At 40.7% G+C, this 26,352-nt stretch overlaps 1 protein-coding gene across 3 annotated transcripts in view; it reads right to left on the reverse strand.

Annotated features, from left to right (window-relative positions):
• The window catches only part of LOC136843686 (SET and MYND domain-containing protein 4-like), a 100,182-nt gene that overhangs the window by 41,275 nt on the left and 32,555 nt on the right, over window positions 1-26,352 (reverse strand). For all 3 annotated transcript variants that reach the window (XM_067112249.1, XM_067112251.1, XM_067112250.1), the window contains 3 exons: window positions 25,336-25,409; window positions 9,906-10,018; window positions 9,387-9,576 (listed from right to left, as the gene is read on the reverse strand). In XM_067112249.1, coding sequence (XP_066968350.1) covers window positions 9,387-9,576; window positions 9,906-10,018; window positions 25,336-25,409 — 377 coding nt within the window. The remainder of the gene's footprint in view (window positions 1-9,386; window positions 9,577-9,905; window positions 10,019-25,335; window positions 25,410-26,352) is intronic.

Consider the following 26,352-nt stretch of genomic DNA (forward strand, 5'->3'; position numbering starts at 1 on the left):
GAAATTGCGCACATTTTCATATATAAAACCTTATGTAACGACTAATATAAAACGGTGCAAACATTACGACAACGTGATGAAAGAATTTCTTGCGCGGACGTAAGGAAAAAGTTTTTTCAAAAATTCACCATAAATCGAAATATTGTGCTAGAGACTTCCAATTTGTTGCACAATGAAGGTAAATGATTGAATATTACTAGAATGTAAGAGTTTTAGCTTACAATTGCGTTTTTTTACCATTTCGGTCGAGTCAAAGTTGACCGAAGGTTGAAATTTTGACACTTATGATTTATATGAAAATATTTCCAAACTAATAAAAGCTACAACCATGGGTTGCTTTTCGTTCTATTTTACATGAAATTGCGCACATTTTCATATATAAAACTTTATGTAATGGCTAATATAAAATGGTGCAAAAATTACGACAAAATGACGAAAGAATTTCTGAAATTTTCGGCCGAGTTACCGTGCGGACTTAAGGAAAAAGTTTTTTCAAAAATTCACCATAAATCGAAATATTGTGCTAGAGACTTCCAATTTGTTGCAAAATGAAGGTAAATGATTGAATATTACTAGAATGTAAGAGTTTTAGCTTACAATTGTGTTTTTCAACCATTTCGGTCGAGTCAAAGTTGACCAAAGGTTGAAATTTTTTGTAGTCGATGTACGGTACGTTCACTCGGCACCCAACAGACAATTTTAGTCGACGTACGATACGTCCAGTCAGCGTTTAAAGGTTAAATACCAAGCAACTTACATCAGCTGACAGTGTTATTAATTCAATAAATTGGGGGTCATCTTATACAGCAAACATACCTCTAAACCTACATTTTTACATGAAAAATAAGGGGTTGTCTTAAACGCAGAGTCACCTTATATGCTGGCACATACAGTACATATCAGCAAAGGAGAATTTAATTCTACAAAACTAATTATAACTCCAGAAAAATGCTACAACTATGACCCCATCTTTCAGAACATTAGGTTTTTTGCTAATCTCAAGCAAGTAAGCTCTCAATTGGGCATTTGTTCCAATCAGCTATACAGTTTCCTCTTCATCAAGTCAAGCCTCATCTCCAGTCTACATGAGCGACCTCATCTCCAGACTACGTGAGCGAGTGAGGCTGTCTCCTAGCAGGGGCCAAAGGGCTGAAGGTATGCATGTGCCATGCTGCCAACCGGCTAGAAGACACTTTAAGTTGCTTAGATAATTTTCATGATAAAATTAATTATTTGGATAATTACCCACTGTTAAAGTTAGCTTTATCTTTGCGCCATTTGGTGCAATCGGCATTAAAAAGAAAAAAAAATGCTTGGCTAACTCGCTTGGACTGTCACTCATAGTCATCTGTTTCCCACCAGATGGTGCTGGAATGTTTAGGCTCGTCATATTTCTTCATGAACGCCCACTAAGATGTGGGGAGGTTAGGTGGATTTCCTCTTCAACAGTAGGTAAGTATCTAAATAATTTATCATGAAAATTATCATTATTTGGAATGAATCTTACCTACTGCTTAAAATTAGCTGACTACCACATTGAATGAGGATGGTGGGTTAGTGCAACCAGAGAAACAGTATTCAGCCAAGCAAAGTAAAAGGTTTTTAAAAGGGGAGAAAAAAGCTTCTCAACATTCCTGCCTAATGTGTGATCCTTACTGGTAAGTACGGTCACCAAATGATGTAACTACAACCGGGTGTAAGGTCCTCATAGCAAGACTTGTCAGAGGATCCTTACAGGAGAAAAAAGGACTCGACCTCCTGGAGTATTTGTGACCTCTATACCTGAGTCGAAAGCCCATAACCAACAGTCCAAAACTAAAGACAAATACCACCATTATATAAGAAGGTGTCCTATACACCAAAAGTGTACTGTCATGTTCCCAAAATTCAATAGCAGGATTTCTAACAACCAACGATATGACAGAAAGCAAGGTTACTATCTCATTTGGTTCAGGAGCAAGAGTCCCCACTGCAACGAAAGGACTAAGGGCTGAACACCTCATGTTAAAATTTAACAGGCACAAATAATGAGGCAAAAACAGTTATAACTCCCCTGAGCTGCAGGACAACCTTTTCTAGAAGAAGGTTTTAAAGGAAATAAAGACATGTTTACAGGACGGAAGCCATGAGGATTATTTCCAAAAATGGTAAAAACTCAGGAATCTACTCTGTGTGCATAGGCATTAGCCATCTTGGACATAGGAGTGATTGGCCTTCTAACACCATAGATAAATTCTTAAGTTCTCCTCTTACAGGTTTATGAATGTCCAGGTAAACCCTTAAGAGTTCCAACTGCACATAAGACAGCCATTAAGGGGATCGGCCGGTTTCCGACTTTTTTAACGACAGGTTGTTGATATATAGGGGGTTTGTTAAAGGATATTGTGTGGAACTTCTGGGGAAAAAATTTTTGTTCAGTGACCTTAGGTTTTGTGACGCCAGAGCATTTTTCGGCCAAAAATGGCCATTTTCAAAATGCATCTCCTCCTTTGCTTTTTGGTTTTAAGGGATGAGATTTGAACCACGTATAAAACACATATGGACCTTCGATACAAAGCCGGGGGTTTTTGATTTTTCAATTATTTTTCGAGATATGAATTTTTTTTTTTTTTTTATGAAATTTTCCCGGAAAAATTACAGAAAAAAAATTGCCAAAAATAAGAAACTCAAAATATTAAAAATTCCCGGCTTTGTTTTAATCTACCATGTTTCCCCATGCTATATTTAAAATTTCATTTAGATTGGTCCAATACTAAGGAGGAGATGCATTTTAAAGGCGAAAAACTTATGTTTTGAGAAACGGGCCTTCAAAGTTTTAGTTACATAAAAAAAGTAAAAGGGACTTCAAAGACTGTGTTACAATTAATTCTATGGTTTTAATTTTTATTTTTGGGTATTAATTAATGCAAAATGATTATAAATAAGAATATTAATTGATTACTTATGTGCCTAAGACACATTCTTATAAATTTTAGGTTCCTGGTCCCCCCCTGTCTGATCTTGCTGCAAGGTATTACTCTAGGGTATCATAGTTGCCTACACTTTTTTATTAGTGTCTCGAATCCATCCCTTGCCAAATGGATCCTGGGAATTACTTTACATTCACAATTAGGGATTCGTGATTCAAGTAATTCATCAAGTCTTGCTTCACTTATTATGATCATTTTATTTTCAGGATCGTCTATAATATCAGCCTCCGAGCTACTGCTTTCTTTTTCTAAAATATCTTTGCCCTTTGGTAGTGACGAACAAATAAAAAGGCGTTTAGGGGTGGATGTGGTTGGTCTCTGGTCAGCAGAGATCGCTGCCTGCGCCGTTTGATGGGCGACAGCTCTCTCTCTCCGTCGCTCCATTCCCTCTATGGCACTAATTTCTTGAACTCTTTCTTCTACTTCTCGCCTGGACTTTTCCACTTGGCTTTTCCGCATTCTAGAAGCATGAAGTGAACTCATGGACCTTTTAGGCACGGTGAAAAAACAAAAACACCGCAGAAAATACAGAGTTCAGTCAAGGCTAGCGAGCATGAAAAACGTGTCCTTCTAGCTTGGAAGTTTATAGGCAACTCTAAAGCACAATCGGGCGTCATGGTATGACGTGTGCGTTGTCATGGCTAGGAATAACTAAAAGGTGCCGAGTAGGATATTATTGACATTATACATTTCATTTCAAAGGAAGTTTTCGTAATATATATCGCAAAAACTATACCAGACTAAATCATTTGCGCTACTGGTGTTTTATGGGTATATAGTTATTGTTACATTTTAGGCCATAACTAGAGAAATACGGCAAATTTTAGCATAATATTTCGTGGACACATTCTTGAACCCTATACGAAGCCATAGAATTTTTTTCAGCAAATCGAATTTTTTAAAGATTATTGGGTTTTATTAGGCGGCCGATCCCCTTAATCCATTGCTACCGAAGCAGTTAAATTAGGCACTGTCATAAATCTGGGAAGGGCTTACAATTCTCAGTCTTTCCTCTAAGCAGTGAAGGAGAAGAGAGAGGTTGCCACTAGAGCAAAGCCAAAGAACAAGATAGGACTTGAAGCTCACTACTATAACCTCTTACTAGGTCTAATCTGGACATAAAGACAGCCACTTCTTCACTGTCTACCAAAGTAGCTAGATTAGGCTCTCTAACAAAACTGGGAAGGGCTTCCTCCTCTATATCTTTTCTCTGTGCTAAGAAAGAAAAGAGAGGGGTTGCCACTAAAACAAAGTCCCCATACAAGGAAGGGCTTGAAGCCCACTATTACACTTAGCCATAACAAGAACTAAAAGAAAAGTGTCTTCAAAGTTCTTAAGTGATGCCTTATCAAAGGGCTTAATTGAGGTTATGTTAACATCTGAAGGCTTAAGTCTAAATTTCACCATAAAACATGATTGGAAGATGAAATTCCCAGCACGAAAGATTGAAAGCCTTTTCAAGCTTAAATCGTGAGCAACACTCCAGTCAGCATGGTGTAGAACTGAAAGCAATGAAAAGTGGTACCTTGGATCGCTGTGACAGAAAACTGCTTTGCATATCTGAGATACTGGCAGAGCTTAAATCCAGATATCTAGTGGAACATGTGCTGGATATCACTCATAACAAGCACCAAGATCAAAAACTAACTACTGTCATAGATACACAAGTCTAACAGTGGGGCCCCTTCTAGATTTAAGGATTGCTTCTTTGGCCATTCTAGAAGTGCCCTTAGCTTAGCTTATAACAGGCAAATGACAATCTCCACATGGTGAGATGAAGTACGTGGAGGATTGATGGAATCTTCTTGAATAAGACTGTCTGAAAAGATCCTTCCTGGATGAAAGAAGACCAGGAACATCTATCACCAGTAAAGTAAGTTGGGGGAACCATTCCCTTGGGGTCACGAATGCACTAACAAAATCATCCTTGTGATCTGCAGTGTTCACAACTTGTTGAGTATTTCCTCAAAAACAGCCAAAAGAGGAAAACCTAAAGGTCTAAATTTAACCATCTAGAAGGAAGGCATCCACTGCCCATGCCTGAGGATCCTGGCTTGGGGGGCAGTAAACTGGCATAGTAGTGTTTTGGGCAGTCACGAACAAATGGGTGTTGGGTCTCCCTCAAGGTTCCAAAACTTCTGGCAAACCTGAGGCAGAGAAGACTGTTTGACTGGAGACCTTGCCCTTACTGGTGAGCAATACCAAGGTTTCTTCTTTGGACAAAATGAGGAAATGGAATGACATTGCTGGACTCTGTCCAAAGAAAAAGTTTCTTTGTTAGCCTGAACAAAATTCTTGAACTGTCTCTCCTCCTTGTCTTGTGTAGGAATTGAGACTTGCATAAAACTATTCTAAACTGTCAAGAGCTGTAGGATGAATACACTTCCATTTCTGACCTCAAATGTTTCTCAGACTAGCCCCTCAATCTGCCTCTGAGACACCTGAGGACAGTGTAAAGGTTCTTGAGGTCTACAGGCCAACGCAAATAGTTAAAAACTGTAGAGAATTGTTGTCCTTCTACCTGCTGGAAAAAAAAAAAAAAAACTTTCAGCAAGAGATAGTTGATCCTCATCCTCAAATAAACAACTGATTATGTTAGAAAAGCATAGTCAACCGTGAAAAAATGTTCACTCCTAAGGCTAGACATAAAACATAATTCTAATCATAACAAATTGTTGTGAAACGAACCAGTCACCCAAATATGGGAGAACTACAGTACTCTGATACCAAGCAGATGAATCCATACTGCTAAGCCTTCAACTCACAGAATACTTTAATTCAACTGAAGGAGTACTGGAAAGTGGAAGTATGTGTCCTACAAGTTGACAGAGCTTATCCTTTTCTCTTCTGAAAAGCTGCCAGGACCCAACTGAATAACTCACAGAAAAGGGAGTAATATGAATAACCTTGTTGAGACAGGACATACCCAATGCTTGATGGCCTTGTTGCAAAACAACTATCCAAACTACCCTTCCAAACTCTGAACTTTTGTGTGAAGAGAAGGATATTAGGAATTTGATGGGGGGTAAAATATAACAAAAAGTACACAATATCTTTCCCTGAGAACCATCACTACCAAATGCTTTACTTGACACTATGCCAGACACTTTTGAAAATCTGAGGATCCACACATCCTACTTGAACTGAGAGTTCAAAACTTCAGTTAAGGTTACACGTGTAAAATTTTCACTGAGAATGTGAGCTAGAACTCTGCCGAAGCAGAACTCAAGAGCAAATTGGGAAATTCTTCATGGAACTTTAGTGCTGATGGCCTTAACACTTAGGGGTTAAGGAGACAATGATGGACCACTCTCAAAAACAGCTGCTAAGGGTTGAGCAGGGCTACCTACATGATTTTACACAACTGTTTCTGTTACTTTACAACAGAGTTGCAAGTAGAAAAAGACATTCCTCCCATTAGCCTTGGAAGTAGGTCTATCATCTTCAGGACTACTATATTATCATCATCCTATCTTAAATGTATTATGTATTATTTATCTGTTATATACTGATACATCCACCTCTACATCCCAAATTTGGCCACAAAGCCATTAGACCAGTATTTATACTTATGTATGAAAGCCTAACCTATGGCATTTAGGCCTACTTTACCCTAGCCTAAGGTATAGTAAACATGGGATAGCTTAACCTACAGATATCATTATATCTACATCGTATACAGTATACATAAAGAACGAAATACCGCATTCAAAGGTACTTTCACCTCACAATTAGACCAAATTACCTTACCTATTAGAGGAGTCTACACTTCCTAGGTCCAAGAACTAGAAACTGCAAGTTGAACAGAGGAAGGTGAAAAACATGTAACGTATGTAAGACCTCACCCTGCTCTAAGCAGCTTCAAAACTGGAAAAAGATGCAGTGACATCCGAGAACCATCATACACTAAACAGTTTCCATTTTTCTTCGACTGTTCATCCATTTCCCAAAGGCTCTACATTTATGATAATTCACCCTACCAAAATTAGTACTGACTTATTTAACAGGAGCCAAGGTAGAATAAACTAAAGAGCACCAGTTACCGGATTCAGCTTTGCAAGAGGAAGCAAAAACGGAACAAGAGCTATGCATCGCTTAAATACTAAATAAGAATTAACCAAATCATGGTTGAAACAATACCACCATGAAACTCCTCAAGTCTAAATGGAGGACCATGTAACGTAATGTCAGCAAAGACGTCACAGGATGCCAGTAGTAAGTAACACAGGTGGGGAAGGAAGACGATTCTTGCATGATGTCACCACGTAGCCCTTTGACAGGCGGAGGCGCCTGTATGAGTAAAGAAGGTAAAGGGAACCTACATGACATCACCATGTAACCTAGACGATAGAGGTGTCATCTGCACAGATGGGGAAAGAGAGGTCTCGTGTGATGTCATCACAAAACCGTGAATCCATCTGAAAGGCGAATACTTGAGAAGCGAGAGTTGATCTATCACCAGGCTAACTCACTCTAGCTAAGTAACTGGTGGAAAAGGTAGAGCCGCTATATGAAAAGGAATAAATGCCACAATGTATCGAATATGAGACGACAGAGAGGAAAACTCAGTAAGGGGGGGATGGGTTATTGTCTGCTTGGGGACAATACCAGGAGGAAGGGGAAAAAAAAAAAAAAAAAAGCAGAACTGACACATGACTCAGAATGACTGAGGCAAATGTAATATGTCTAAATTCCTAACTCTACTATCTGCCTACATCACCATACTCTCTCCAAAAGTGAAGGAATAGGATCCAGCCAAAGTTGCCAACTTAGGAGGAAAAACCTCTACGTTTCGCAGATTTCAGGTCGTCACAGTTGGCAACACTGGAGCCCACGAATGAGAGAGAGAAACTCTGAACCCAGCCAGAGTTGTTTGGCTCTGAACTCGAACCGGAAAAATTGGTCGAGAAAGAGGTGTCGAAGGGCACAGAACCTTGGTCCCGAGACACGCCTTGGTTCCCTGTCAGCGGAGACAACCAACTAACACAGGGCAGTCCAGAGGGTGGGCTACAGACAAATGCCAAGGATCCAACACCTTCTCTCTCGCAGGGGGAGGAGGGGCAATCTGGCCCTAATATTTTTGATCGAAATCCTAACTAATAAAAGAATATGTCAATTATTATTTTTCTCCTAAACCTCATTGGGAGCAAAAGATGGCAGAGCAGAATGAGAGTGGAATTAACCTGGGCTATCAGGTAGGTCAATGGTGGAAAACCACCACCAGAAGACAAAAGGAAAAGATTGAGTAAGCTTCTGGTGTGCCCTAACTAATTGTCTACATAAATATTGGCCTCCAACATCTTCCAATACTACACAAAATTTACATCCTCTCATCAGTTCACTCAAAATCTACATATCAAGGGAACCACACTCATGCCAAAGCAGCTAGTCTAACATAGACTAAGCAGTCATCTTACCTAAACATTCGATGTTCACAAACTTTTTCCTATACAGCCTAATGCTTTCATCTCTGCTTGTTGTAGATGACATAAAGCAAAAACAGAAACAAGCACAACACTGTACTGGAGAAAATTAGCCAGAAATCACCTGAATATTACTGACATTTCGGTACTATACCGAATGTCAGTATAGTAGGTCGACATGAAGAAATATGACAAGAGCTTAAACATTCCAGCACCATCTGGTGGGAAATAGATGACTACAGTGACAGTCTGAGCGGGTTAGCCAAGCGTATGTATTTTGATTTTTTAATGCCGATCACACCAAATGGCGTGAAGATAAAGGTAACTTAACAGTAGGTAAGATTCATTCCAAATAAAAAAAGTTTTAAAACTTTACTTAGATTGCTGAAAAATTGTAGTGGGTAAATGTAATTTTCAACTGTGTTAGGAGTATTCAAAACAACTCAGATGATGTGTATAAAATAAAAGAATGTGCACTGGAAGAGCAAATTTAATACTAGCTCTACCTAAAATTTGCTGTCATGTAGCTCACCTGAATAATAATAAATGTGACCTTTAGACTACAACCTTACACTTCAATAATCAAATGTAATAAGACAACAATTTTTCCTTTATACTTAAGAAAACACACTAAGGACCACTACTAATTACTGTGTCTTACTCTTTCCTATTTTCATTTTTTGTTACAAACATTTAATACATCACTGCAATTAACTAACCAGAAAATGGACATTGTAAATTTCTGGAAATATATTTTCAATCTGTGCACATACGCATCTAGTGAGGCGAGTTTTGAGTCAAATTAATTTAGCATTTCTTTAAAAAATTTTCATGTACAGATGAAAATGGCTAGTCTATCTCCTTAAACATGTGGCTATATTAATACAAGTTATCATATTGTTTTAGCACATGATTTTGTTGGCTATTAAAAACTCCTAAACAGGTATTTTTAGTACAGCACAGGAAAAGTAAAAGAATATTTTACTCAACTCACCATCCTCATGTAAGGCACTGACTTTTGTACAAATCTGCACAAGTTCGTGAGAAGGTTTTTCCATCCTGTGACATTCTAGACAAGCCATAAGGCCATGATTACTTGAGGAATCATCTGTAGTTCTCTTTCCATTCACAGTCCAAGTTGATATGCCTTTGCAAGATTCACAGTGGAATCCACTCCACGCAGCCTAGATAACATGAACACTAAATTATCATTAATTTCAACAAGTACATATAATAGACTTACTACACAGTCAACAAAATTCTAAAATGGTCTTCCATACTTCTACCATGTATTTCTTAAAGTTACTATAACTGTTTGTTTTCTCACTTTTATTTTTCAGTTTGCAAATATTCATATGAAATACCATGAAAAGGACAAGTGAAACTATAATTTGCAGAAACAGAAATAATTTAGCTATGGCACATGCAGTTTACATACTGTAAAAGACAGAACAAAACAACACATACAATAGCACTTATAATTAGGAGAATAAGATAAGGTACATACACATACCTCTCTTAGTCTATACTGCGGCTGAGAACAGGGACCACAAAGGCAGAGAAAGAAATATTGATGTTTCAGTATTTCTTGTCGTTCTTTGTAAGTCTGTCTGCAATAATGGGGACCTGAGGGGGAAAAAAAGGGGAGAACCTCAGTTAAAAAGACGAAATAAATTTCATGATGGATATTTTATGTGCAATTTTACTTGTATTTTACCTCAGTTGCTACAATATGCTTCTTTATCAAACACATTTTGGTATGAATAGTACTGCTTTTAAACATGACATTTTTATAATAAAGTTTTACATATACTTACCCAGTAATTACATAGCTATAGTTTTCCATGTACGGCAGCCTACATTCAAATTTTGCGGGTAGCGCTTCAATTGCTCAGTGTAGGTGCACAGTACTGCCCCCTGAAGGCAACACTAGGAATGACTTGGCTAACCACCTCATTCTGTTTTATGCCTAATGTCCATCAGAGGGGAGGAGGGAGGGCTCAGATCATGTAATTACTGGGTAAGTATATGTAAAAATTTATTTTATTATATAAAAATATCATTTTTATGTAAGTGACTTACCCAGTAATTACATAACAGATTCCACATTGATAGAAGGTGGGATCATGGACATATTCTACTCCAAAACAATAAGTCATGTAATGAATTTGAAATAGAAAAGTTGCTAGCACTGAAAACAATGCTTGTCATTTCCTATCAGTTAAGAGACCTTCTGCAGGTGGATACTACCTCTGGTTGGTGATCATCTGAACTCATAGTGGCATGGCGGTATAGCCAAGGGTTGCCTTCTACTTACGGGGAACGTCGCAGCTAGGGAAGTGCTCCGATGGCTAGCAAAGCATGATAGGTGCCCGCCCTTGCCCTGGGCGCAGCACCAAAATAAAAACAACCAGATAACACTGACAGCTACACTGAAATAAAACAACAACAAATCCACTGAGAGTGGTGGGTGTTCCAGGTATGTTGTACTCCCAGGCTCTCCAAAACTCAGCACCTTACTGGAAAGGTGAAGAGATAGCAGGATAACACCCTGTGCTTCCTTTCGTGATGCCATGCCAGTCACTAAATATGGTCTCGAGGTACTGGAAAATTTCGACACCGTTTACGCTTTCATAAAAATAGTGAGAAGCAAAGATCGCTTACACTTCCAGTATGTCGATAGTAGAATGGATGTGAAGAGCATATAGCGTCTGAAAACTAAGGAGGTAGAGACTGTTCTGACGTCCTTAGCTTTGCTTCAAAGTAGGCAAAATGCACTCTTAAAAAAGATGGAGGACAACACTTCTAGACAGAGGAAGAGACGGGTTCTTGTCATAACTCCCTAGGTTATGCAAGGTCCTCTGATTTCTGGTTCAGCTCAGGGAATTTCTGGAAAAAAAACACCTCCAACTGGAAAGAGAGCTCCCTATACTACTTCTGAGCTGGGGAGCGCTGCTAGGCGCTTGTAACAAGAGTTGGAGCCAGACAAGCTGGGTGCCAGGCGAGCTTGGGGGTCGGGAGCTGGCAGACACTCGAACCATGAGATGGCGCCAGAGGAGCTGAGTGCCAGGAAAGCTTGGAGTTCGGGAGCTAGCGGACACTCAGAACTTGGGAGCTGGCGCCAGAGGAGCTGGGCGCCAGGAAAGGTAGGAGTTCGGGAGCTGGCGGACACTCAGAACTTGGGAGCTGGTGCCAGAGGAGCTGGACGCCAGGCGAGCTCAGAGTTTGGGAGCTGGTGGACACTCGGAGCATGAGCTGGCATCAGGCTGTAGCTGGTACCAAAGGAGCTGTCGCCAGGCGAGTTAGATAATGAGATGTTGGGTGTTCCTGAAAGTCAAGGGAGTCCGTAACAATCTAAAAGGAGAAAGAATGGATCCAGGTCTGGGATGGGACCTTGAACTTGGCTAAAATACCCAAGGGTAACGAACAATCCGAGACAATTTCTTCCTTGCTTGGCTGGGTAGAGGACTTGACGAGGGGCGGAGATTCGGAATAAATCTAGGGCCCTGTGCTTAAACTTGAGTTACGCATAGCTCTATACTTGTAAATGGAGGGCCCTGTGCTTAAACTTGAGTTAAGCATAGCTCTATACTTGTAAATGGAGGAGTGCTAAAGAACCTAGACCTCCTTAGATAAGAGGTAAATTCCCATTGGGTCAGAGATGTCTCAAAAGGGGAGACAAAGTGTCTGAGGTAAAAGTTACGGAAAACTGACCCCTTAGTCTGGTAAGATGAAGCTAAAAGATTGACATTTGCATGCCACAGTCTTTCCAACATGTATAAAACCTTTTCGACTGACAAGCCTCTGGATCGCCTGAAGCCTGTCTGGGCAAGAGTGGACATCTTTAGCGGTATCTCTTGAGGGAAGTTGATGGAGGAGAAACGGTTGGGGAAGTAACCTGGAGGGTCCACCAATGACCGTCGCAGATTTAGGAGTCATTCTACATAGGGCAGAACGTGTTATGAGGGTCCTCGTAACATTACAATGAGCCTGATAGTTAAGGCTTCCCTGAACCATAAGAATGTATAAGGCGAGGGGAACCAAGAAGGATCGGTCTGTATATGGCGACTGTTGCCCTTACTAGAGAATTTGGGACTGGAGAATCCAAGGTAGGAGGCGAAGGGTCCTTGCAGTGACAGACAGGCCCAAAGTCGTCTCACCTCATAGAGTCCACAGATCCTGAGACCCCAGGGGATCGAAGGCCCACTCTGAAAGAAGGACACTCTTCTGACGGCTTAATACGACTGCCAGACCTTCAGAGCTGATTTGCCCACTGAAGTTCTATTGTTGTTAGAGGATCACAGTGCAAACTGCAGACAAAGTGCGAACTTGCTGTCGACTCTGCTGCCCATGTGGACTGACAGTACCTCGTACAGCCTGAAGCACATGTGGAGCTGTATGTGGAACAGAACTTATATCTGGCAAACTTAAAAAAAGGCAGCAAAGTCCATAATCTACCAAAATCTAGGCACAGCAAAAAACAGAGGCCTAGTCCAAAAGCAGGCCATTATCAATTCTATATATCAAACACAATCCTCTAAAAAAAGAAAAAAACTAGCCCGTGAGAGGGTGTTAGGCGCTCAGCGGTGGAAACCGAGCACCAATGGAGCCAAGTGCTCTGGAAGAGGGGGGGGGGGAGCAGGCATTTGGGAGTTGTCACCCAGTGCTAGCTGATTGGTACTAGGAGGCTGGAAGCTGAATCCAGATGTGAAGGTAGAAGTGATGGAGGGAACCAAAGCGAAAATGTAGGAAGGCCGAGAGATGAGGCTCGAGTGAGGGGATGACCACCCGTATGTAAACCCCCGATCTCCCTTGGACCTCCAGTTTGTCTTCTCCCCAGTGTGGGGGAGCGGGACAGGGACCTTCGTCTAGGAGCATCCGGAGCGAGTAGACACCACCTCCATTGCACAACACTTCACTGTTATAATGGTTAAATTCATGATAATTGAAATATAAGGCTGGCAAAAGCATGGGAAGGAAACGAAGGACCCAGGCACAGGAACAAGTCGATAAAATAGGAGGGCTAGTAACAGGAGAGAACTGGCACCAGGCGGACATGAGCTGGTGCTGGGTGCTGCGTGCTCTGAGCTGGGTCCAGGAGGCAGGAGGAGGATGGAGGCTAGTGGTGGGCGTTTCACTGATTTTTGGTAATTGTGGTTACCGATTACTTTCATGAAAAATAATCGATTAGTAATCGATTACTAACTACTTTTTTATATCTATATAGCAATTTCTGGTATCTGAGCATAAAAACATGCATAAAATGTATGAATAACATTAGCATTTTATATGTTCAGTAATATATGCATTTTAAAATAACAAATGTATGTGTATCTTCTAAAACAATGATGAATTAACATTAAAAAGTAGTTTACCACAGCCGTCTGCACATGCGCGCCTAAGGATACTTCTATCATATGGTGTTGGGTTTGTATGTTAAGAAAAATACAAATTATTGTTGTATTTGTCATATTAATATCAAAAAGTAGTTTTAGCAATAAAGTATCAAAGCAAATCCGACTCTAATATTCTAGAACATATGTGTTTTTATTCTCTAATTAGTGATCGGATCCAGTAACCGATTACGCCCATCACTAACGTTCACAACTGAGTGATACCAGGAAAAACACCTCTGTACGCTGGGCCCATTCGAACCTTCTCTGTAACTTCCAAAGTACTGCCAAAGCAAGAGCTGGTAGCCAAAACTCGTTCACCGCAGTCAAACATTTGCACCAATCTCTCCTTACTACATTCCAGCCACTAAACTTTTCAGTTTTCTGCAAAGGAAAGTGTGATGAGTAGCCCAGGCCCAGTAAACGAAACAAATTACAAACGTTTTGGCCTAAAGGAATTGCGTAATATTTAAGAATTACTTTAAAATAATTTACCGGAGGCTTGCAAGATACATAGGCCCGATAAACAAACAATAATTCGCAAATGTTTTGTCTAAAGGAATGGCATAACATTCAAGAGTTACTTTAAAGGCTATCACTTACCAGTGGCTGGGTGCAGCATATGCCCAGTATATAAATCATGAATGCAAAAGTTTTTGGCCTAATGGAATAGTCTAAGCCCGGTAAGCAAAACATAAATGTAAAAGTTTTGCCCTAACAGAATGGTGTAACATTCGAGAACTACTTTTAAGGCCAAAATGTTACCGGCTTGTTGATGAATCTAAATCAAGGTGTAAAAAAAAAAAAAAAAAAAAAAAAAAAAAAAAAAAAAAAAAAACTCGTCCTGAAAGAACTCTGCTCGAAGGCTATGAAATATGCGTTCCGTTGGTTGTGTAATACTACCGAAATCTGGTGAAATAACCAGAAAATATGTATAAGCTGCAGTAAGCACTCGATGTTTAGTCGAGTACGGCAGAAAACAGAATGAGGTGGATAGCTAACTCATTCTTAGCACTGCTGTTAGGAGGCAGTGCTGTGCATCTACACTGAGCAATCAAAGCGCTACCCGTGAAATTTGAATTTTGCCTGCCGTATGTGGAAAACTACAGCTATGTAATTAGTGGGTAAGTCACTTATATAAAAACTAAATATAATTTGATTATTCAAATCATTTTTATTACAGATAGGTACAATCAGACTAAACTGTGTTGTTCTAACCTAATTATAAATACTTATAAGATTTATTTTTTAAATACTTACCTCTCCATTATATAGCTTTTACTTCTGCGGCAGTTCAAAAGATTGAAAAAAAAAAAAAACCAAGAACACTCGGTTTTCTATGAATACCTGCCTCCTACCCATCTACTTCCCCCACCCCCACCAGGGGACCGATAGGTACAAACACTCGCAGCCAGTCAGTCAGTCTGTCCACTTTGAATGTGAGAAGTTAGGGAGGGCAATATAATGGAAAGGTAAGTATTTCAAATAAAAAATATATAAAATAAAAAAATATATCTTAAATTAAGTATTAATATTTCTGAAATGAACCTTACCTCTCCATTATCTAGCCGATTCCCACATTTGAAAAAGGAGGTGGGCAAAGTGCAAATCAGCCAACCCTTTAAAGGCTACTTAGTAACAAAATATTTTGTACAAACCAAGTGTTTGTTTTAACCAGTGAACTCAATCCTTAAGCTATTACTGCCACCTTAGAATTGTCACTCAGGTACAAGATCCTCATCAAGAAGATAGCTGAGGTCTCTTTGGAGGATTCCCCCTTCAGCAAAAGGATGGGCAGGGTTACTGTGCCAAACCCTAGAGAGCCAACAATAAATAACTAACGAGTACATCTATACAAAAGGACACTTCTAATACTCAACACTGAGTACCTCCAAGCTTCCGAAAATCCACAACAAGGTTTAAAAAGCAGTAGACTAAAAAAGGTTACCTATCGATTCAGGACATAATATTCCCTGCACAAACCAGAGGAGTTAATGCTCTGCAATAATCGTATTTAATCTCCACACCGTGAGGATAAACCTAACGAATACAAGATTACCATGCCACTGAGTGACTCCAATATTTTATCCAAGGATAAGTTCTTTCCAAATTTAAAAGTTGTAGCCTGTATGAAAGAAAATGGATGTACAGTACTTGAAAATAGGGGTAACTTGAATAGTTTTCACACTTAGCTGTAAGCCATATAGTTTTAAGGGTCATGTTGTAAGATAACTTTGAAGTGATATTAAAGTGTTTTAGAAAATAGTTTAAGGTATATCCTGTGTAGGATGATGGTTTAAGGTATGAGAAAATGGATGTACTTGAAAATAGGGGTAACTTGAATAGCTTTCACACTTACCTGTAAGCCATATATTTTTAAGGGTAATGTTGTAAGATGACTTATAAATGATATTAAAGTGTTTTAGATGATAGTTTAAGGTATATATTTGTGTCTGAATTATTAAAATAAGCAGTTATGTTTTTAGAGGGGTCTGGTCTTTTTAACTGTTTAAATAGCCAGTTACAAGCATTTTCAGAGGGGGACGTCAAATATTCATGGATTTTTCGCGGGTGTTTGTGGTCCCTATCCCTGCGAATACTGGGGGTTGACTGTATCTGGAAAGACACCCTTAGATTACAATGTAGTTCTCGTTCACCAATATATGGCAGCAACAATGAAAAACCTTAGTGGAGGCTCCCTTTACAGGCAGTCCCCAGTCGGGTAAGGGCAGGGGTTCCATTCCCGGCTGAGTGCTGCTAACCGAACATCTGCGATAATAGCAATAATAACCAGCTTAACAGCGCTGTTAACTGGATATTGGCACCGCTAAATGGAGATCTTCTCCGGTAACCGGAGACCGGTGTCGAAAATCCAGTTAACTGTGTCACTAGACAAGCACCGAAAAACCAGATTGCCGTTAACCAATGCTGCCAGTAAGCGAGGACAGCCTGTACATGAACTGCATTAAAGTCTTGAACATACACAAGCCAAATTTAATGAAATACAGCTCAAAATGACAAATTTATTTTTAAAGTAATTTCTATTTTTCCTAACATACAAACTTTTGGTCTTTACATATGGGATTAACTTTCAGCGCAAGCTGAAGCTAGCCATTTAATTAAAAAAACAAGGTGGTTACTAGTAGTTGGTACCGATGGTAGGGGAGGAAGCCTGCCATCCAGTTGGTACACATCCACTTTTCCTTTTGGCTGCAGTCTGAAAGTTCTATTTCCACAATTTCATATGTTAACCTCTCCTTACAGAAAGCAATTAACCTCTCCAGAAAAGAAATTGTAACTACTTATACACTGGTTGATTATCAGACACTTGATTCATCAATCAACAGAAGCACAAGCAATTGCCCTCCTGCCACAGAAAAGGCAGGATAAGTCTTAGCTACCAAAAATACACCAAAGAGACTGTGACAAAGACTATCACGCTCAATGATGAAGAGCAGTAGATGACTGCACTAAACTAACTCCTGATAAGCTTCCACCAAGGGTTAAAAACTCCTCTTTCATTACCACCGACAAAACAACTTGCTCATAACCAACTGTTTACCAATAGAAACTTCCGCAACTAGTGAAGGAGTCAAAATCCCCTAAACAGAATGGTGAGACTACTAAAGGCAGCCACCTGCCTAGTTAAATAGAAACTGAAACAATAGTGCATGCCAAAATTCTCTATAGGAAGGCGATAGTCAAGCAAGAGACAAGTGCACAGGCGACAGGAGCACATGCGATAAGGGAGCAATCAAAAAAATCTCAAGTGAAAAGCACACAGGTGATAGGCAATACAAGCGCAAGCTATAGGCACGCAAGTGATAGGCGTACAAGCCACAGGCACGCAAGCAATAGGTGCAAGAGCCATAGGCGAGCATGTGATGGGCGCACAAGCCATGGGTGAGCACATGATAGGCAAAAGCCATAGGCGCCCACGTTAAAAGGCATACAAGCCTTAGAAGCACACACGATAAGCGCACAGGCCAAGGGTGAGAACACGATAGGCACATAAACCATAGGTGCGCATGCGACAGACACATGCTACTGGTGCATCAAAACTGTGAGGCACATTATCGCCCTGGCCGAAAAAAATTCTACAATGCAGTGTGTACATGGGAAAGCCAAAAACAGTCAAGACTTCTCACTAGAACCTAACTGATACTTATTCTAGCCTTAAATCGTGAACAATCCTTAGCCACAAGGGACTGGGCTAAGGGACTGAAGTGAAAATGATCGAAGCAAAAGGTAAGTTTCCTCGGCAAGGCAGCTTAAACTTGCTTAAATAGTACCAAAAAGAGACAAAACATCACTGCTACCCAAGCCGATCCGATACAGTAAAATCAAAGAGGGAAAAACGTTGGGAGACTCCTCTTATTCTTACCCATGTGATCTTATCAGAGAACGAATTCTGGTGCTAGAACTGGCGCCACTAATGCCGGACCTGGTGACCTACCACATAAAACAGAGAAAGGAGACAACAGGCACAGATCCGCACCGCTTTCTGACAAGTCCCAGCTCCCTGTCACTCCAAGCCATGAGGGAATAAGACAGAACATGCCAAGGACAAGGCAAGAAAATGAGGGGCGCTGACCCTTCCTCCAATGCGGGAAACAACTCGAACTTACCAAGACTCTTGGGAGGGTAGCTCAGAAAAGAAAACACTACCGATAATAATAACATAACTCGAAACTTACACCAACTGAACATCAAAAATGACTCCATCCTATCAAATCTAATGCCCTGAATCAATGGGAAGTTCAAGAGAAGCAGCAGTAGTTGTTTCTACAACCTAACAAGCTCTCTCCATTCGCGACCAAATACTGCACTTCGTTCATATAAGCTTTCCCTCAGCAAAAACATATCATGAGGGTCAATAAAACTGGAGTAATGCCTATTACGGCAACTCTTACCTTACAGGTTCTTACCGAATGAATATTAAAAAAATAAAAGAGCCTCCAAAAACAAACCAACAAAAACTAAGTACGATCTGTCGAACCCCTACCGATACTGAAACCAGCAACAGAAGTAGACTGACCAGCTACGAGCGTTTGTACCTATCAGTACCCTGGTCGGAGGTGGGAGAAGTAGGTGGATAGAAGAGATATATTCATAGAAAACTGAGTGTTCTCGTTCTTTTTGTTTCAGTCTGCTGAACTACCACTGGAACAGAAGTAAAAACTATATAATGGAAAGGTAATGTTCATTTCAAAATAAATATTTACAGCATTCTATTCATAATTATTGATTTAATAGCATAAAAATGACATTTTTATAATAAAAAAATTTTTATATATACTTACCAAGTAATTACAGTAAACCCCCCATATTCATGGGGGATGCGTACCACAGCCCCCGCAAATAGCTAAATTCCGTGAATACTTAAAAACCCTCTAAAAACACTTAGAACTGCCTATTTTGATAGTTCAAACAAAAAAAAAAATACTCTAAAAATGCTTATACCCGAGCATTTTAATAGTTTTATCATAAAAAGTGCATTTAGTCATGAAAATTATATGAAAATACGGTAATTAATGAATATTTCTCAGTGAAAAATACAGCGAATGGGCGAATTTTCCGTGAATAACGTGTATATATGTTCCACAGAGAAATCCATGAATAGGTGAGTCCGCGAATCGTGAGAATGCGAATACAGGGGGTTTACTGTACATAGCTATTAGTTCCTACTTTTCGTGGTAGCGCTCATATTGTTTTGGTGTAGGTAATAGACCCCACCCACTTTCGGGGAATAGGTACAACTGGCTCAGGTATTCAATTCGTTCATGCATGATGTCCATTACAGGGGAGGTGGGAGGGCTCCGAACATGTAATTACTTGGTAAGTATATATAAAACTTTATTTTATTATAAATGTGTCATTTTTATATAAGTAACCTACCAAGTACTTACACTGCTGAATCCCACAGAGAAAGGAGGTGGGATACATGGACACTAACTACTCTAAAACACTCAGTAATGGAGGTGAACTTGAAATAAACAAGTAGCCAGCATTGGACAATGCTTGTTGTAACCGTACCTGTTGAGAGAACTACTGCAGAAGGGTACTGCCTCTGGTTGGTGCTCATCATCAATTTGTAATGGCGCAGCAGTAAAGCTGAGAATTGCCTCTACTTTAGTGGGTGCTTTGCTGCCAAGGAGTACTCCGATGGTTGCCAAAGTGTTATACAAAAGAATACTGTATGCCCTTGCCCTGGGCGCAGTACAGGAAAAATTTTTTCAACCGAGTATTGTTAACTATACCTTACATAAAATACCAAACCCAACCAAAAGGAGATAATGACTGGTGGGTACTCCAGGTACATAGTAACCCCAGGCTCCCGTAACTAGATCACCTAAAATCAAGACGAGGAGATAGAGATAAAGGAGACATGTTCCTACCCTTCCTCCCCCCATACCAAGCCAGCCACAGAGAACAGTCCTAATGTACTGCAGTTTTCATAAGTGGTTTCTACATTACACAAATAACGAGAGGCAAACACAGATCTGCATTTTCAGTACATAGATTGAAATATAGCCAAGAGTGACAGATTGCATTTACAAGCCAATGAAGTGGCGACTGCCTGGACTTTGTGGGATTTAACTCTCAAAAAAGGTAAGGCCTCTCCTGAATTCCCCTGTGGGATTCAGAGATCACTTCTCTAAGAAAGAAGGTTAACGCGTTCTTGGACATAGAACGGGATGGGTTCTTTACAGAACACCAGAGGTTACAAGAGGAACCTCTGATGCTCTTAGTCCTCTCCAAGTAACATTTTAAGGCTCTGACTGAACAGAGGACTGTCTCCTGGTCTGTAGGTCCCAAGATATCTGTAAGGTTCTTGATAGAGAACGAACAGGGCCAAGGATTGGCTGGGGTTTCGTTCTTCGCAAGAAACCCAAGGATTAATATGCAGACCGCATCACCTTGTGAAAAGCCAACCTGCTTGTCCAAGACCTGTAATTCACTAACTCTTTTGGCTGTTGCTAGAGCAACCAAAAAGAGAGTCTTCCTCGTTAAGTCTCTCAAGGAAGATGTATGAAGAGGCTCGAAGGGAGGTCCTGAGAGCCAACGAAGCACAACGTCTAGGTTCCAAGGAATAGAAGGTGGCCTGTGTTCCCTTGAAGTATCAAAAGATTTAGTCAAGTCACTAAGATCCTGACTTGTTGCAAGATCCAAACTTCTGTGCCTAAAGACAGAATTGAGCATGGATCTATAGCCTTTAATAGTCAAAGTCGCTAGTCCCCGAGAAGACTTCAGGAAGATTAAAAAATCAAGTATTTGAGCTAAAGTGGCCTGAGAAGATGAGATACTGTGTCCTTGACACCAGTCACAAAAAAAACTGACCACTTAGCCTGGTAGATGTTGGGTGAAGATTATTGTCTGCAGTTGGCAATAACCTTCACACGTGCCTTTGAAAACCCCTTTCGCTCTGACAAGCTTCCTGACAATCTGAAGCCTGTCAGAGCGAGAGTGGACAAACCTTGGTGATAGCGGAGGAAATGAGGTTGTTTGTGCAGGCTTCAACGCTGTGGAAGAAGTCTTGGGAAGTCCACTAAGAGGATTAGAAGGTCCGGGGACCATTCCCTCTATGGCCAAAACGGGGCCACTAGCGTCATAGACAAGTTGCTGTGACACTGAAATTTGTTAATGACTTCCCTCATCATACTGAATGGCGGGAAGGCATACACGTCCAGGTCGGACCAGTCCCTGATCACTGCATCTGTTGCCCAAGCCAGAGGTTCCGGAACTGGCAAGCAAAACAGGGGAAGACGATGATTCTTCGACGCCTGCAAGAACGTTCTTCTTGTCCTGAATGAAGCGGGTGACGATCCGAGTACAGTTGTTCTGGGCCCAAATGAGAAGATCTCTGGCCGCCTGGCAAAGGGAGAAAGAGTGCGTGCCTCCCTGGTTCCTTATGTAGGGCAGCGCCATCATGTTGTCTAAGTGGACTGCAATTATTTTGTGGTGTGTCACTACAGCAAAATGCTTTCAGCTCCTTTACATTGATGTGGAGCAATCTTTCTTCTTGTGACCATGTCCCTGCAACTTCCAAGTCCTGTAAATAAGCTCCCCATCCCAGGTCTGAAGCATCTGAGAACAAGGTTAGGCTTGGGTTCAGAGGGAATAAAGACTTCCCTACCAGGAGCTCCTCTTCTCCCAGCCACCACCGAAGGTCCTCCTTGATTTTGGGAGTAATGGGGAAGACAAATGAGTCCTGAGACGTCTTCCTGCACCAGCTGGCCTTTAGGAAGAACTGCAGGGGTCTCAAGTACAGTCTCCCTAATGGCACAAACTTCTTTATGAATGAAAGAGTGCCCAAGAGGCTCATCCACACTTTGGCTGAGCAGGAAGGAAGAATGCGAAATTTCTCAATCGTCGGCAGGCAGGAAAGAATTCTCTGTGACGGAAAAGCCTGAAAACTCAGAGTCGATCATCATCCATAAACAGGAGATTGACTGAGTCGGGACTAGTTGTGACTTGGAAAAGTTGATCAGAAGGCCCAGATCCTGGGCAAGGGAAAGCCTTCTGTAAGTCCTCTGTGCAATGGTTTCTTGACAGGGAGCGTAGGAGCCAGTCATAAAGATACAGGCATATATTGATACCCATCAAATGGAGCCACTTTGCTACTGGGGCAAGAACCCTGGTGAAGACCTGTGGGGCTGTTGAAAGATTGAAACAGAGGGCTCAAAACTGGTAGATCCTGCCCTGGAACACAAATCTCAAGTAATTTCTGGATTCCGGGTGGACTGGAACATGAAAGTATGTCTATCGTAACCATTCAATCCCCTTGATGAATGGAGGACAGCACTGACTAATTGGTTTCCATCCTGAATTTCGTGGTCTTTACGAAAAAATTCAGAGCACTTAAGTCCAAGAAAGGTCTCCACCCTCCCAATGACTTGGGTACGATGAGGAGGCAGTTGTAAAATCCTTCGAGTTCATGTCTATCACAACTTCTATGGCCCCTTTTATGAGCAGAGAGGTAACCTCCTTTGACATGGCCAAAAACCTCTGTGAGCCTACGGAGTAGGCTGTCATGGTCATGGGTGCCGACGTCAATGGGGGCTTTGCGTTCAATGGGATTGAGTACCCCTCTCTCAAAACTTCTATCCCTCATGGTTATGCACTCTTGACTTCCCATTTCCTCCAAAGATGGAGAAATCTTGCTCCCACCGGCACACGGAAGACCGTCTGGTAGATGACTTGATGACCTGTGCGCATCGCATAAGGCTTGGTACATGGTCAGGACTGATACCATGCTCTCCCACCACGAAAAGGCCGCTGCTGCAAAGGAGAGGCCACCCTTACACTAACAGGTGCCGCAGGTGTCCGAATCGGCTGCTTTGGGCGTTTAGTGGACTGTGTTAGCAAGTCCTGGGTAGTCTTCTTCTGAAGCTCCGAAACTACATGCTCCAAAGTAGCCCTGGGAAACAGACTACCTCGGTCCAACAGGACGAAGAGCAGAGATGATTTCTGAGAAGGAGTGACCCCTTCAGTGACAAACGAACACCCCAGCTACCTCTTCTTCAATACGCCTAAGGCAAAGAGAGCAGCCAATTCTTGTGATCCACCAAGAACTGCCTTGTCCTCACAGGATAAAACTCCTAGCCAGTCTGCAGTAAAATTGTCCGGTAGAGCTGTGCAATCTTCAATCTTCTTTGTCACAGCTCCCACTGTCCAATCAAGGAAGCTGGATATTTCAGTCCTTGCATAAATCTTTCACTAAATGATCAAACTCCGTTGACAAAAAGCCTATCTTGGCCGAAGGACGAGATTGAAGAAGAAGCTAAGTCCTTTTGTTCTTACACTGTAGTCCAAGGGTTCTTTAAAAGCCTCAAGATGTTATCGAGATGACATTGAATCAGTTCCAGAGAGGGGTCTTGTGCCACCGGAATGCTGACACTAGTTGAAACTGGCTGCGATGGACGATCAGCAGTAGTGGTATGAGATGTAAAACGCTGTAAGGATGTGGCGCCAAACAAGGCAGTGAGTGCGGCAACTGGGTCTGGTGAGACGTCCCAGAAGAAGTCACCAAAACCGATGAACCATCAAAGTCCTGAGAACACTCGGTTGAAGTCTGATCTGGCACAAAATGCTTCCTGGTAAGAGGTCGTTTAGCAGGGCAAACTCATGTAGGATGATCAGTGCCAAATGATGGTCGGAGCGTTCGGCTCAGACAGAGCGCTCTCCTCCACTCGGACGCTCGTAATTCACTGCACCAACATACGTCACTGGGCATTTGAGTGCTACTGAAAGGTGCAATTGCATCTGCCTTTGCAGATGAATTCTGACTAGCTAAAGCTTTACTAGATTCCCTAGCAATAGCTTTCCTCTTCCTGTCTCTAGCTAGTTTCTTAAGGTGTGAATCTAAAGTCTTCCACTTCTTTAAATCCCAGTTGCTACACTCCTTGCAACGTCAATCCACTGAACATGTTTGTCCCCTACTATGAACACAAACAGTGTGAGAGTCGTACGATTCTTTAGTCAGTCTAGTAGTGCAGCCTTTGCTACAATACCTAATACTAGAACTACTGTCAGACATCCTGGAAAATTCTAAGACAAGTCCAAAAAACAGGCAAAAAGTCGTAAACCAATGATCAAAACTTGCCTAACACTATCTTAATTATGCCGAAAGGCTACGAAAATCAATACTTCACCAATCGAAGATAGAGCAAACAACCAACAAAGTATAAATTTCAAAATTCAAGCTGCTGCCAACCACAGCCAGCAGAAACAAATTGACGCTCTTTGCTATATTGTACCTCTTCTTACACCTGAAAGTAGGCGGGGCATGTTGCCATAACAAACACAAATTAGCGTGACCCACAGTTTCAAAATTTTAAACTGCCGGTTAAAAGAAACTAATAGCTATGTAATTACTGGGTAAGTTACTTATATAAAAGTAAGAACTAATAGCAAAGTAATTACTTGGTAAGTTACTTATATAAAACAAAGTTTTAAAGTGACCTTTACTGCAAAGAGTTAATTTACTGAAAATGAACAGTCATGGAAGAGTGGACATTTATTTGCTAAGTATTCTTCTGTTTCGACTAAAAGGATTACTCTTCACATATTTCTAAAATTATGTTGATTACTGTCACACAAAGTCTAAGCCATTACATTTTGGTGTTAAGAAATAATGCCCTACAGATACACTTAAAAAATATAATTAAAAGCCTTAAACTACTAACAGTAATCGGATATTCACAATCAAAACTAGACTGTAGTCATTTCAATAAAAAGATGTGACAAGTTAAACCAAAGTCAGTTACTGCTGGATACTGCCATAAGATGCATTTGATTTATGCACAGTTTCATTAAAGCTCGTTCTAGAAAATGCCTCTTCGTGTACTAGCAAACAAACCTTTTTGATATATTAAATTTTCCATAAACCAATAAGGATCCTGTTTTCACAATACAAAAATGTAATTGGTGCCACTCTTTCTGACATGGTAAATCATAAAATATGAGTAACCTAAGAGGTCTCATACACCCTTTCATCACAGTATGCACTGAACCATTTTCTGGCTATGCTGAACACCTGACTCTTACCATAGCAATTATAAACTTGTTCTCCTTGTTTAACGTCTTGAATTGTCCTTACCACCAGCCATTCATTAATGAAGCTAGGGAAGAAAAGAGGAAATCTGGGTCACAGAATCGCTAACGACTAAACACAGGCACTGGAAATGAATAACTGAAAGTTAGTCAAAGCATGGTTCATTATTTCACTCTGTAAAAAAAGAAATTTAACATAAAGAGCAACTTTTAATAAAAAAAACTTTTCTTAACAAAAAAGAACAGGATGCATCCGTAATCTCACAACAGTTTTAACAAAAAGTCTAACTGCTATATACAGCTTTATGAATTGTTACTCTCTGTCCATTCTATTGCTGGATTAGTATCCTCTAAACTACAGCCCATCTGATAACTATAAAAGTAAACTTCATTAAACTTTGTTGAAAAATGCTCTATATGGCAAAATCCCTCCACACTGAATAGATGACATAAAAGTTCTTTGCTACGTTTTTCAGCCATTTCCCTTGCATGCACTCTTGGTGTCTTCCTACTTGACTGTCTGACATTTTTGCCTTTATCTGCTATACCATTCATCTACAGTACCGTTCTTTGAATGAACCTCATGAGAGTGACGAATTGACTTCATGGTCTTGTTTAAACTTCTTAACCCTTTCATGCCGACTGGACGTATTTTACGTCGACAAAAAGTTGTCTGTCGGGTACCGAGTGGACGTAAAATACGTCGACTACAAAAGTTTTTTAAAAATTCGCGGAAAAATACTTATAGGCATCGTTTGCGAAAAATTTTAAATCGCGCGCCTTGAGGGATGCCGGGAGTTCACGGATCACGCTCTTGTTTTGTTTGCAAGCATGGCCCAGCTGCGCATGCGCAAATTTCTTTCTTATCCCAAAAGAAAGCATCAGCTAACTCTGCTGAAAATCTCAGAAATTCTTTAGTCACTTTGTCGTAATTTTTGCACCATTTTCTATTAGCCTTTACATAAAGTTTTATATATGAAAATGCACACAATTTCATGTAGAATACAACAA

Source organism: Macrobrachium rosenbergii, chromosome 12 (genome assembly GCF_040412425.1).
Source record: "Macrobrachium rosenbergii isolate ZJJX-2024 chromosome 12, ASM4041242v1, whole genome shotgun sequence".
Taxonomy (NCBI): domain Eukaryota; kingdom Metazoa; phylum Arthropoda; class Malacostraca; order Decapoda; family Palaemonidae; genus Macrobrachium; species Macrobrachium rosenbergii.